The 13,195-nt window shown below is 48.2% G+C and overlaps 2 protein-coding genes across 2 annotated transcripts in view; both read right to left on the minus strand.

Annotated features, from left to right (window-relative positions):
* Nucleotides 1-469: 469 nt before the first annotated feature.
* Nucleotides 470-3,256, minus strand: ACTA1 (actin alpha 1, skeletal muscle). The gene is made up of 7 exons (XM_012459846.2): nucleotides 3,149-3,256; nucleotides 2,204-2,344; nucleotides 1,779-2,103; nucleotides 1,512-1,673; nucleotides 1,236-1,427; nucleotides 942-1,123; nucleotides 470-863 (listed from the first exon to the last, which is right to left on the minus strand). The coding sequence occupies exons 2-7, from the start codon at nucleotides 2,330-2,332 to the stop codon at nucleotides 720-722; spliced, it is 1,134 nt and encodes a 377-aa protein (XP_012315269.1). The 5' UTR covers nucleotides 2,333-2,344; nucleotides 3,149-3,256; the 3' UTR covers nucleotides 470-719.
* Nucleotides 3,257-10,718: 7,462 nt separating this feature from the next.
* The window catches only part of NUP133 (nucleoporin 133), a 77,603-nt gene continuing 75,126 nt past the window's right edge, over nucleotides 10,719-13,195 (minus strand). Inside the window, exon 26 of the mRNA XM_012459847.3 lies at nucleotides 10,719-11,058. Within this exon, the coding sequence (XP_012315270.2) occupies nucleotides 10,922-11,058 (137 nt within the window). The 3' untranslated portion in view covers nucleotides 10,719-10,921. The remainder of the gene's footprint in view (nucleotides 11,059-13,195) is intronic.

Genomic DNA, 13,195 nt, shown 5'->3' on the forward strand with positions numbered 1-13,195 from the left:
TTAAAAACAAAAAAACGAAATGACTTGTTAAATACAAAACACCCCCCCCCCCCCTCAGATCTGGAGATTCAGTCGGAGAACACCGTAGGTGGAGCTGAGATGCCCTCTGAGGGACCGCTCTCTGGCCCCAGCACCATGGTCAGCGCCCGTTGCCTGCCGGGACCCAGGGCCGTCAGCCGAGGCCGACCTGGCAGTGGGGGCAACTCTTGCGAGCGCTGCGCAGTGGAAGAAAACTGCTTCCCCACACCTCAGAGGGGCAGGTCAGGCCACCACCAGCCGCCAGTGATCTGGAATGGATCTGATCCGGGGGAGAAACCGGCAAAGGAGCGTGGGAATTGTCACTTTTGTCTTCCAAGGAGCTCACTCATTTGGGGTATTGTGAAAAGTGATTTCAGAGGATGTAGGGGATGGGAATCCCTCTTCCTGCTCCACTCCCTTCCCCCCAACCCAAGCAAATAAACACAACCACTTTACGCAGCTTAACAGAATGACTTTAATGCTTCTTCTAGTTTGCCATTTCCTTCCACAGGGCTTTGTTTCGAAAAATAACAAAATGAGGTAATAAGTTAATGTATGTACACGTTATAAACACTGTGTCAGTTTACGATGGCAGCAACGGAAGTTGTTACAAAGAAAGTGACTGCGGAGTGGCTGGAGTTCAGCCGCCCATTGAGCAGATTCGTCGTCCTGAGAAGTCGCGCGCTGGAGGTGGAGTGCGTCTAGAAGCATTTGCGGTGGACGATGGAGGGGCCGGCCTCGTCGTACTCCTGCTTGGTGATCCACATCTGCTGGAAGGTGGACAGCGAGGCCAGGATGGAGCCGCCGATCCACACCGAGTACTTGCGCTCTGGCGGGGCGATGATCTGCAAAACAGCGCGTGAGGTGGGGAGGCCTTACCCCGGAGCCCACCCAAACGGCAGCCCGCGCAGGCCGCCGCCCACCTTGATCTTCATGGTGCTGGGGGCCAGCGCGGTGATCTCTTTCTGCATGCGGTCAGCGATCCCGGGGTACATCGTGGTGCCCCCCGACATGACGTTGTTGGCATATAGGTCCTTCCTGATGTCGATGTCGCACTTCATGATGCTGTTGTAGGTGGTCTCGTGAATGCCCGCCGACTCCATACCTGGGGGCCGCGAGGGGGAAGCGTGAGCGGGAGCTCGGGGCGTCCGGGGCCCGCGGGGCCGGGGGGCTGGGGGGCCGCAGCGCGGGCGCGGGCGCGGGCGCGCGGGGCTCACCGATAAAGGAGGGCTGGAAGAGCGTCTCCGGGCAGCGGAAGCGCTCGTTGCCGATGGTAATGACCTGCCCGTCTGGCAGCTCGTAGCTCTTTTCCAGGGAGGAGGAGGAGGCGGCCGTCGCCATCTCGTTCTCGAAGTCCAGGGCCACGTAGCACAGCTTCTCCTTGATGTCGCGCACGATCTCGCGCTCAGCTGCGGAGAGCAGAAGCAGGAGAGGAGCCCTCACTCAGCGCCCGCCGCCGGCCCTCCCGCCTGGGGTGCCGGGGCGCCGCGCACCTGTGGTCACGAAAGAGTAGCCGCGCTCAGTGAGGATCTTCATCAGGTAGTCGGTGAGGTCGCGGCCCGCCAGGTCCAGGCGCATGATGGCGTGCGGCAGCGCGTAGCCCTCATAGATGGGCACGTTGTGGGTGACACCATCACCGGAGTCCAGCACGATGCCTGTGCGCGCGAGGGAGAGAGTGAGCGGCTGGGGGCGAGGTCGGGGCTGGGCGCTAGGGGCGGGGGCGGAGGCGGGAGAGGGGCCTGGGCGCCGCGGGCACTCACCGGTGGTCCGGCCGGAGGCGTAGAGGGACAGCACGGCCTGGATGGCCACATACATGGCGGGCACGTTGAAGGTCTCAAACATGATCTGTGTCATCTTCTCGCGGTTGGCCTTGGGGTTGAGGGGGGCCTCGGTGAGCAGGGTGGGGTGCTCCTCGGGAGCCACACGGAGCTCGTTGTAGAAGGTATGGTGCCAGATCTTCTCCATGTCGTCCCAGTTGGTGATGATGCCGTGCTCAATAGGGTACTTCAGGGTCAGGATACCTCTCTTGCTCTGCGCCTCGTCGCCCACGTAGGAATCTTTCTGACCCATACCGACCATGACGCCCTGCGGAGCGGAGACACCACGCACCCGTTAACGCCGCTCCGGGTGGCACCGGCTGGATTATGCGGGGACCCGGGTTCCCTCTGCGGAGGGGCAGCCTGACCTGGTGTCGGGGGCGGCCCACGATGGAAGGGAACACTGCCCTAGGGGCGTCATCCCCGGCGAAGCCGGCTTTCACCAGGCCGGAGCCATTGTCGCACACGAGGGCGGTAGTCTCGTCTTCGTCGCACATGGTGTCTAGTTTCTGCAAGGACAAGGAGACCGTGAAGAGGCGTGGTGCAGCAGCGCAGAAGCCTCAGCGGCGCGGGTAGGCCCGGCCGGCCCCAACATCCTCGCTCCCTAGGAACCTAGGGACATCCCCTGTCGAGCCACTCAAATTCTGCCAGGGCGGCGACCAGGGGTCTCTTTCCGAGCTTTGTCCCCTCACTAAGGGCTTTTCTGCACCAGGAAAAGGGGCACAGCGTCGAGAGACCACACTGAGAAGTCCTCTGCCCTGCACAGCCAGGGGAACATGTCACCTGAGACCTGCCTTCCCTGCCTGACACCTGCTCCAAGAGCTGGACGCTAGTGTTCATCCTCTCTGCGCCTCCCTGACCACATCTGTCACCTAGGGGGATAAGGCCTGGGCACTGCCTGCTCGCTGGGCCAGCGTGAGGGTGGAAGGAGAGGCGCATGGGAAAGCGTTGGCACCTCATGCAGGGAAGAGTGGCCTGTTAGGAACCCTACCACATTTCAAACTCAGTAAGGGCCTTTTGCCTGCTGGAAACCCAGAGTGGGTGGGTAAAACCGTTTATCTCCCTAGGAACATCCGACATGCCAGATAAAGCAACCAAGAGAGGCTAGAAAAAAAAAATTTGGAGACGTCCAATTTCCAGAGGCCGACTGTCTTGTCTCTTGTTTAAAGTTCGTGTGGCTCCGGGGACGAGGCACAGAGCGCAGGGCGCAGGCCTGAGGCTGACCAGGTGAGCCGACTGGGTTCTGCCCGGAGTCCTTCGGGTTCCCCTCGGTAATGCCCTGTCCCCCTGCCTCCTCCCAACTTCCGCCCTACCTGGGCAGGTAGCTACAACTGCTACTCTCGCTCGGGCCCCAGTCGCCGCGGGAGGGAAGCGAGGCTTCGCTCGGCGCTGTCCGCTGCAGTGGCCGATTGTCCCTCTGCTCAGGTTTTATATAGCCCGCGGGCTCTCCCTCCTCGCCACCCCGCAGGAATGTCGCTGCCCTTCTCGAGCCATATTTGGGTGTTGGGCACTAGAGCCCCCTCCCTCGGCCGGTTCGCGGCCTGGGCCCCCGCCCGGGTCCCCGGTGTTGACCAAAGAAGGAGTGGGTTGGCCCGGTCCCAGGTAACGCGGGCCGGGCCGTATATGGAGTGTCTCCCTAGCGGGTTTGCCCCTCCTGACCCGACCCAGTTGCCCGCTGGAGGGGATGAGGTGGGGCGAGGGTCACCGCGTGCGCGGGTGGGTTCATATGTGCTCTTGAGCTCCGGGAACCGCACCTGTCCCAAAGGCCTCCCCACCCATGTCCACTCTGAGTGCGCTGGGCGCTCGGGAAGGTGCGGGACTGCTGACCTCCAATATTTCAACTCTTCTTTGGGTTCTTTGCTCAGATCCCCAAACTCCCACTTGCGACTATCGGTAGGAGGGTGACATGTGGAGTGGGGGGCTTGGGAGGATTGGGGAAGCAATCACTCCTGAGCCTCAGGCAGAGAAGGAAGGCGAACTCCCTCCCCCTTACGCCCCTGGAACTCCATTTCTCTCTTCCCACCCCGGAGCTCCCTGAATCCAAAAAGCTGAGCCACACCGACCCCTTCCCCCACCGCAGAGAGGGCCACAAGCAGCCAGAGGGCGCGCAGCTGTCGCCGGACAGACAACTGGCGGGGGGAGGCGAGGGCGGAGCGCTGGGGAGGAGGCGCGGGGGCTCCCGGGGACAGGCCTGAACGGTAGCTCTGGCACTGTCAGGCGCAGAGCCTGGGCACACGGAGCTGTCCGCCTCAGGGACGCGCAGCGCACTTGGGTCTCCTAAAGGGAGTGAAGGAGTTGGGGTTCCTCTCCTCTAGGATGCACTGGTCCCAGGGTTTGGTGGGCTGAGGCCCTCCCCCAACCTCTTTGGTGGTGCTATGTGTGTCCCTCTCCTGGGGCTGAAAGACAAGGGTCACAACCGTAGGAGGTGGAGATGGGTGAGGGGCTCTTCCGAGATGAGGCTTTGCTGGTCCTTCCTCCCAATAAAGAGGACAAGGACGCTGCACTCTAGGATGGGTAGCAGTTTTTCCTTCTGCAAAGGCTGAACAAACTCATCTTTATATTTAGAGGATGATGTCTGCCAAGGCCAGGCGGCCTCCCAGTCCACCTTGGAGCCATCACCTACCACAGCCTGCAGGTTCTATTTATATCACTGATATATGGGGCTATGCCTTTCAGATTTTCTAGAAGGATTTGGAGCTACTTATGGTAAAGTGGAGTTGGAGGGGTCAGCAGAGGTTACCCAGTTGGTGCCTGTCTCTCTCTCTCTCTCTCTTCTTCCCTAAGTCAAGGACAGTTCTAACCTTGTGGAGGAGCAGTCTTTTGTGATGAAATCAGTGGCATGCTTTAAGGGGGTACATCAGTGACGTGGTGTGAGCCAGAACAGAATCACTCATTTTTCTGATGTGTTTAAGTGCTCCCAAAATAGTTGCAATTTCACATTTGGTAGCGGAACTCAGCAACTGGGACAGGTGTGGATTCTCTAAAAGGGGGATAGAAGCATATGTGACCCTCCTCTGCAGCCTGCATCACCGCAGCTCCTTCTAAAAATAAACAAGTATTAACAAAAATATTTTAGTAAATAAATTACTACCTTCCTAAAAACAATTAGTCAATTAAAAAGTAAGGAGTTTGGTTAGTATAGGGCCTATTTGATGAGTATAAAGGCTCCTGTGATTTCATATTTGGTTCTTCCAAGTATTTTGGAGAATAAGTGAATAATTGACAGAACTGTATTTCATTTTCAATATCCTGTGTCCTCCTGTGTCCGCGAGTAGTGGAGATACTAGAAAAAAACACCTGGCAAATGAGCTGCTTGTAATGTAAGGGGATTAGCTCACGTTTGGGCCTTGAGGTCAGGAAACGTGCTGCCGTACATTGGATGCCTCAGTATTTGCTGGCATTCCAAAGGAGAATGGAATTGTCACTATTTTTCAAAACTCTTGCTCAGTTCATCTCTTACCTTTCCTCGCAACAAGCTTTTCTAAGCTCAGTCTGTTACACTCAAACCCACACTAAAAGCTGACCATGAATAAAAACACTCGCAAGCGAACAGAGACCTGCTAGTACAGCAAACCGTGGGAGATGGGCCCTGAGGTGGCCAGTCCAGACATCTGTTCCCTGCCCACATGATTTGTGGCTGGTTTAAATAGTCCCTGACAGGTCACCACAGGCCACCCTCAGTCTCATTCTGGTCTTGTTGCACTCTCATTGGCTTAGAGAATAGGCTGAATGAGTGGGAGGCAGAGCCATGTCTCCATACATGTACGTTTAGGGGGAGCGCAGCGGTGCCCTGCACAGCCTTTTGAGAATTGTCACTAAATAAAGGCCAGCCATGTAGGGTATGCTAGACAGGGAGTTTCTGCTTCTAAGTTTTCAGGTGCGGCCTCAGCTCTTCATACCCGGATGGGGCACTTCTGCTACCACCATGCCAGTGTGTTCAGTGTTCACACTTCCCTTCTCTCCAATCGTGCCCTCAACACTCCATACACCAATCTTGCTCAGTCCGTCTTCCCTACTGTGTTTCCTATCAATTTAAACAGGAACTGGGAAAACACTTTATAATATGCTTTCATGTTTCAATTAACCTTTTAACTATCCTAAGGTAAATAAGATAGGTATTATTCATTCCAGTTTTTTATTTTAAAGAAAACTGAGGCTTAACGAGCTAAAACACACCCCAGGTTCCACAGCAGCCAGTGGAGGAGAAGGGCTTGGGCTGCCTCTCTCCAAACTTCCCCAACACTGGGTACAGTTCGAAACAGAACAGACCCTCAAGGAATCTTTTCCAACAATGAGCCACAGACATCCTGACACGAAACGTCATGGCTTCCCCAGAAACTCAGCTTTGAGGGGCTGGCTGGCCACTCCGTTAAGAGACGTTCCAGGGATGGGGTGAACAAAGACAAACACATTCTCCTCACAAGCTACTTAAAAAGGTCGAGTTGGCTGGGCATGGTGGCTCGTACCTGTAATCCCAGTACTTTGGGAGGCTGAGGCAGGTGGATCATTTGAGGTCAGGAGTTCAAGACCAGCTTGGCCAACATGGGAAAACCCTGTCTCTACTAAAAATACAAAAATTAGCCAGGCGTGGTGGCATACACCTGTAATCCCAACTACTCTGGAGGCTGAGCCAGGAGAATCGCTTGAACCTGGGAGTCGGAGGTTGCAGTGAACCAAGATCCCACCACTGCACTCCAGCTTAGGCGACAGAGACTCTGTCTCCAAAAAAAAGAGAAAAGGTTGGGTCAACCGCTGACAGTTACAAAGAAAGGACTTGAATTTTCTTTTTTTTCTTCCTGAAGCTGGTGGTTTTTGCCCTCACGGCCACCTCTAAGAGCCTGATGATTCATTGGAGCAGTGCCCCCTCTCCAACCTCCTTCTTTATACCCAGAATATCATGAACTGGTTATCAGCTTCCATTCTGGAATCAAGCAGAGCTGCATTTACCTTCTCCACTGACTGGCTATGTAATCTTGGACAAATAACTTTCCAGAAAGCATTCTCAACTCACGATATTCCTTAAGATTGATTTGAGGATTAAAACTAGGTGAGAACTGGAGGCGGTGGCTCACGCCTGTAATCCCAGCACTTTGGGAGGCACAGGCAGGCGGATCACTTGAGGTCAGGAGTTCGAGACCAGCCTGGCCAACATGATGAAACCTGGTCTCTACTAAAAACACAAAAAAATTAGTCGGGCATGGTGGCATGCACCTGTAATCCCAGCTACTCGGGCGGCTGAGGCAGGAAATCGCTTGAACCCAGGAGGCAGAGGTTGCAGTGAGCTGAGACTGCATCACTGCACTCCAGCCTGGGGACAGAGCAAGACTCCGTCTCAAATGAAAAAAAACAAAAACAAAAAAACTAGGTGAGTACCTGAGAGATACAAAACATTCAGCACATGGTGCCATGTCTTGCTTCCAATGACTAAGGGCTTGGGGCAGCTGCACACAGTATGGTGGCAGGAAAGGTGAGTAAAGAACATTAGAGGTCATTGGCCTGCTCAGTACACACATATCAATGTCATTGCAACTGAGCAGGCAGAGTCAATGTCATGGTCACCGTATTTGGAGGGCACAGATTTTTGTACAAAGATTTATTCTAGCATTTAAAATGGCAAAAAACAAAACCACTCAACCCATGTGTCTTAATTTTTAAGAAACAGAGAGTGAGATACATCAAGAGGGTAAGGGCTGTTACATTAATTATGGTTCTGCCATGATAAAGTATCACACAGTCATTAAATAAATTGTACTCCGAAGAGTGTTTTAGATGGGCATTCTCAAAGGGGGAAAACTTGGTTCTTAGGAAGTGAAAAAAATTCAGATAGAACAGGGATTTGTGGCTTCCAAAGGCCACAGTACATTTAAAAGATAGTTGGCCAAATGCGGTGGCTCACGCCTGTAATCCCAGCACTTTGGGAGGCCAAGTCGGGTGGATCACCTGAGGTCAGGAGTTCAAGAGCAACCTGAATGAGATGGTACAACCCTGTCTCTACTAAAAACACAAAAATTAGCCAGACATGGTGGCTGGTGCCTGCAATCCCAGCTACTCAGGAGGCTGAGGCAGGAGAATCGCTTGAACCCAGGAGGTGGAAGATTCCAGTGAGCTGAGACTGCACCACTGCATTCCAGCCTGGGTGACAGAGCAAGACTCTATTTCTAAATAAATAAATAAATAAATAAAGTAGGTCTGTGGTATTACACTTTCATTGGGGTGGGAGGTGATTAGGAAAAACTGTCTAAAAAGGCTCCTCAGGAGGGGCGATCATTAAAACAAAGGTCAAGAAACACTGGATTAAGGATACAGAGAAATGCTCACAGTATCTCCCATGAGTAAAGTCACACAATGAAAAAGCATATATAGTCAAAAACATTCTAAGACATATTTCATAATGGCGACTAAAGTTATTTCTCGCTGGTAGGATTATAGAGGTCTATTTTCTTTTTCTACAGTTTTTCTTAAAATTAGAATTACATAATGTTATTTGACACAGGGTCTTAATCTGCCACCCAGGCTGGAGTGCAGTGGTGTGATCGTGGCTCACTGTAGTCACAAACTCCGAGGCTCAAGTGATCCTCTCAGCTCAGCCTCCCAAGTAGCTGGGACTACAGGCACACATCACCATGCCTAATTTTTGTTTTTTGTGTTTTTTTTTTTAGGACAGACAGGGTCTTGCTATGTTCCCCAGGCTGGTTGTGAACTCCTGAGCTCAAGCAATCCTCCCATCTTGGCCTCCCCAAGTGCTAGGATTACAGGTGTGAGCCACCATGCCTGATCCAGTATTTTTTTTTTTTTAATGTATGTTGGCTTTTAATGAATGGCTTTGTTCACATGGGTGTATATACTTTCTTTTCAGGCATTCTCAGGATAAAATGTCAGGAACAGGCAGGTGGGGCTACACTGTTTCTGTAGTGAGCCTCAAAATGTCCAGGTGTGTAGAATGTAGGTGGGTGATGTATTAGGAAAACTACAATTCAGACCCTAAAATAAAAAAAAAAGAAACACAGTTCAATCATTAAAAATGTAAACCCTCAAAGAGAGGTGTCAGTAGCTTTACCTCACTCAGGAATTGAGCAAGGTTTTACTGTGTATTTCCAGCTCTGCCACAATCCTTGACACCAATATGTTCAAGAATCCTCTAAGAAAAGCCAGTACCCATGCCTGCACACACTCCCCTCTGCTCACCATCAAAAACATTTTACTCTTGTATTTTATCCAGGTCCCAAGCTGGACTCTCAGAGCAGCACTTAAACACAGGCGTGATGACAAACCTCTTCCAAGTCAATAAAGTATCTCTTTCAAAGAAAATATGTCACATGGCGCCTGCGTAATTATCTGCTACTTGATTTATATAAAAAAAAATTCTTTGATGAAGACTATGTTGTGAAACCAATTTTTAAAATTCTAGAGAAAAAATCATTCAAAATCCTAGTTCTTAATTTCATTTTTACTGTTAAAATAATGTTTAAAAATCTCAACCATTTTGGATTCTATAGCTACAAGATACAAAGAGAATGAAAATTAAAAGACTGAGCTTTAAACTCCTTTGAAGTAAGATGACTCTACTTCACACCATAAGAGCAGTCATTTTATATCCAGACAATCCGTGGGGTCTGGGGCATGACCAGTTTGGTTTCCCTGTGGTACCTTCCCATACACAGGAATCATTAGGTGTGCAGCAGCACATGAAGGTGGTGGGAGCCTGTGTGACCCAGAGCACATTATCACCAGACAGGGTCCTACAGGTGAGACGTGAACACTGACAGCTGACGTCCATGTAAAAACAAAGCCTCATCTTACAATACAAGCACTCAGTGGTTTCTTACTGGCCATCTGACAAGCTGCTGTTCCTAACTTCTCTTAGTATCTTCCAACATGTTCCTAACCCAGACCCTCATGCTATCCTAACACGCAAGCTACAAAGAGAAAAAGACCAGGCTGCTAATTTCTTCCCTTTGATTTACAAACAGCTCCATTAACCTGCTCTTCCAAACATACTCAAGGGCTGGCCTTGCAGCCTGCTGGGGGAGAGGGCTTGATGCTGGACTCTGTGAATCCAGGAACAGGACTCTTCACCACGTTTAACTTCTGACCTTTTCAGCTGTTGGAGCAAGCTGGTTAGTGGGCATTCGACTGGGCCAAAGTGCGGACATGCCAGCAAACTCCCTGTCCAAGCTCTGGCCTTTATTTAAAAGCCAGATAAACACTGAGTGAGCAATGACACTGGTCAGGACAAAGCTCTGAGAGAACAGTACCTTTTCGTCACATCAATTGCCACATTAGGAAAACCTATAATGGTTTCTAGTATCATTCATGCTTTTGACTAGCTAGGCAGACTGTGTGTAAAGTTGGAATTCATGAAAGTCATTCTGAAAATACATGAGGCTGACTGAATCCTCATACTGAAAGATCAGAACTAAACTTCTCATCACCAGTAATTTATAGATAGGTTACAAAACCACATAAATGTTTCATTCACTAAAATACTTTCATTAATACTCATTATTTATGTAGAAAAGTTTAAAAAGCTCCCAATGAGTTCATCAGTTATCAAACTCACATGAGTTAGACCCACTCTGCTTTGGTTTTTCGTCTTCACAATAAGTCAGCAAAAGTTGACATTTAGCTTACTGGACATTTCCCAGTAGCCCTAACTGAAATAGATACCAAACACTCTAGATTCTCCATGGTGCACAGTATCTGGAGTCACAGCAATTTTAGAGACAAGCTACTGCAATCAAGTAATTTTCAGGGTCACAGAAACTGAGGCCTAGAAGTGATCTGTGCATGTGAGTAGCTAGAACCAGGACAAAAACTCCAGAACCTGGGACCACGTCAGAGTAAAAAGGAAGAGCACCGAGTACAGGAACAACAACTGACACATTTCAGGTGGAAAGAACAAATCACGTAACTGAAAACCAAAATTCCAGTTACGTAACTGTTTTATATTAGCTTCCTATGTAAAAGCACAAAAACTCAGCTATACGTGTTATAAAATTGTACAAACTTGACCTGTTTAAGGCCAAAAATATTTCTAAGGACATACTTATTCAAATTTCATAAACAATGGCCATTTTTAGAAAAAGTTATATTTGTCCCTGAACATAATATTCATAATTTGCTTTCAAAACAAACTCGAAGTAAGGATTGGACTTTAAGCTTCCAAGCTGATCCGCTTGTAGCAGGTCTTTCACTTCCGGTAAGTACTCACTGAGCTGAACGCCTATAAACACAAACACAGAAAGTCATTTTTCAATTATTATAAAGCTCTCAAATGAATTAAGATGATTGATGACAAAAACACCTGTGCTTCTATTTAAAATATAACGTCACTTTGCTGTTGGGAAATATACTTTTCCAAATTCCTTCCATCTGTCAAACATACTTTCAAGTCTAACAAAGTAATGTTCTTCACAGACACTGCCTGACTGTTTTTCCTTCCAGTGGTCAAAATAGCCATTCTATTTAAAGCGTTTAAGAAGATCTGAAATGTTTTCATATATTCCCAAGCTTGAAAACAAGTATTTCAAACACTTATATGACCCACTATTTAAGGAATAATTTAGTAGAAACCCTGTTATGAATGTTAGCTATAGTATCTCAAAACGTATTACAGTATAAATCTAAAATTAGATAGGCAAAAGAATCATTTTTTCACAAGTGATTCATCCATAGAGCTGAAAAGTCAGTGAACATGAACTAAATGGATTGAGAGCTGTATAGTTACAAACAAGTATATACAATTTTCTCATTTGACAAATAGAGAAAACTAGATGAAAAATTTCAAATTAATAAGCCAACAATATTTTATAATTTGTTATATTACCATAAGATTATCAAAATCAAATACCGTTTTTTAAAAAAAATCCTCAAAGGGCCTTGCATCATTTTTTGGTTATTTTTTTTTTCTCTTTGGTGTGTGTTTATCTCATTATCTCATCTAATACTTTTGGTTCTTTTTTTTGGAGACGGAGTCTCACTCTGCTGGCCAGGCTGGAGTGCAATGGCATAATCTCAGCTCACAGCAACCTCTGCCTCCTGGGTTCAAGTGATTCTCCTGCCTCAGCCTCCCCAGTAACTGGGATTACAGGCACATCCCACCATGCCCCACTAATTTTTTGTATTTTTAGTAGAAACTGTGTTTCACCATGTTGGCCAGGCTGGTCTTGAACTCCTGACCTCAAGTAATCCACTGACCTCAGTCTTCCAAAGTACTGGATTACAAGTGTGAGCCACTGTACCCAGCCTGTTTTCTGGTTCTTAATTGTAGTTTTTGTTTTGTTTTTGAGACAGCTTCTCACTCTGTTATCCAGGCTGGAGTGTAATGGTGTGATCGTAGCTCACTGCAGCTTCAACTCTTTGACCTCCCGAGCTCAAGTGATTCTCCCACCTCAGCCTCCTGAGTAGCAGGGACTAAAGGCATGCACCATCATGCCTGGCTATTTTTTTTTTCTTTTTTTTTGTAGAGGTGGGATTTTGCTATGTGGCCCAGGCTGGTCTTGAACTCCTGAGCTCAAGGGATTCTCCTGTCTCTGCCTCCCAAAGTGCTGGGATTATAGGTGTGAGCTACCATGCCTGGTACTTAATTGTTATACAAGAAAAATCTGAGTTGATAAATGTTATGAGGGTAAATCCAAACAAAACATTTGTATATCATTTATTATGATTAACACACTTTCAATAAAGGCTCTCTGTAAAATGATATACTTGTAAAGATACCACATTATTTATAAAAGAAAAATTCTCTTTAAAAAGTAACACTTTATTTGACTTTTAAAACTCAAATGCTTGCAAAAGCTTGGCAGGTAACAGAGTCTGTATGAGTGAAGACGGTCCCAGGGCATCTTGGTAAACTTAAGCCAATGGCCCGGCTGCAGAGGGCAGCACTCTTCAGCCCTATCTGACTGCTCCATGTAACCATTTCAGCCTCATGTAGGCCAATCTTTGATTTTCAAGCGAAGTCAGAAAATAAGACTTTTATACGACCATTCTCAACTATTAAATGCTGATGACTAGAAAAAAATTTAAACTCCATTTAATGAGACATGCATTTTGTTCTATATGTATAATGTACTTCAGGTAACATGTAAAAACAAACCTTGTGGGTAATATGTCTGCAGGATGAATGCACAGGCTGAAGCAGCTGCTGCACTGTCAAAGCCCATGAAATACAACATGAGGGTATCTGTATCTCCCTACCTTCAGAATCTATACCTTAAAAACACCATTGTACATGAAAGCCGTATTAAGAAGGTTCCAAAAATGTCTGTCCTGTTGTTATAAAAAAACCCACATACCTTACATATATAAAATATACACATATAATACACACACACATATACATTTTTTTTTTTTTGAGA

The sequence above is a fragment of the Aotus nancymaae genome, unplaced genomic scaffold, assembly GCF_030222135.1.
Source record: "Aotus nancymaae isolate 86718 unplaced genomic scaffold, 86718_ANA_hifiasm-v0.15.2.pri h1tg000032l_0, whole genome shotgun sequence".
Taxonomy (NCBI): domain Eukaryota; kingdom Metazoa; phylum Chordata; class Mammalia; order Primates; family Aotidae; genus Aotus; species Aotus nancymaae.

Excerpts from the sequence above, each read along its gene's own strand:
- ACTA1 (XM_012459846.2), bottom strand. The coding sequence starts at position 2,332 with ATGTGCGACGAAGACGAGACTACCGCCCTCGTGTGCGACAATGGCTCC. Across the intron at positions 2,104-2,203 it reads TGGGCCGCCCCCGACACCAG|GGCGTCATGGTCGGTATGGG; the intron begins GTCAGGCTGCCC and ends TCCGCTCCGCAG. Across the intron at positions 1,428-1,511 it reads CTACTCTTTCGTGACCACAG|CTGAGCGCGAGATCGTGCGC; the intron begins GTGCGCGGCGCC and ends TGCTCTCCGCAG.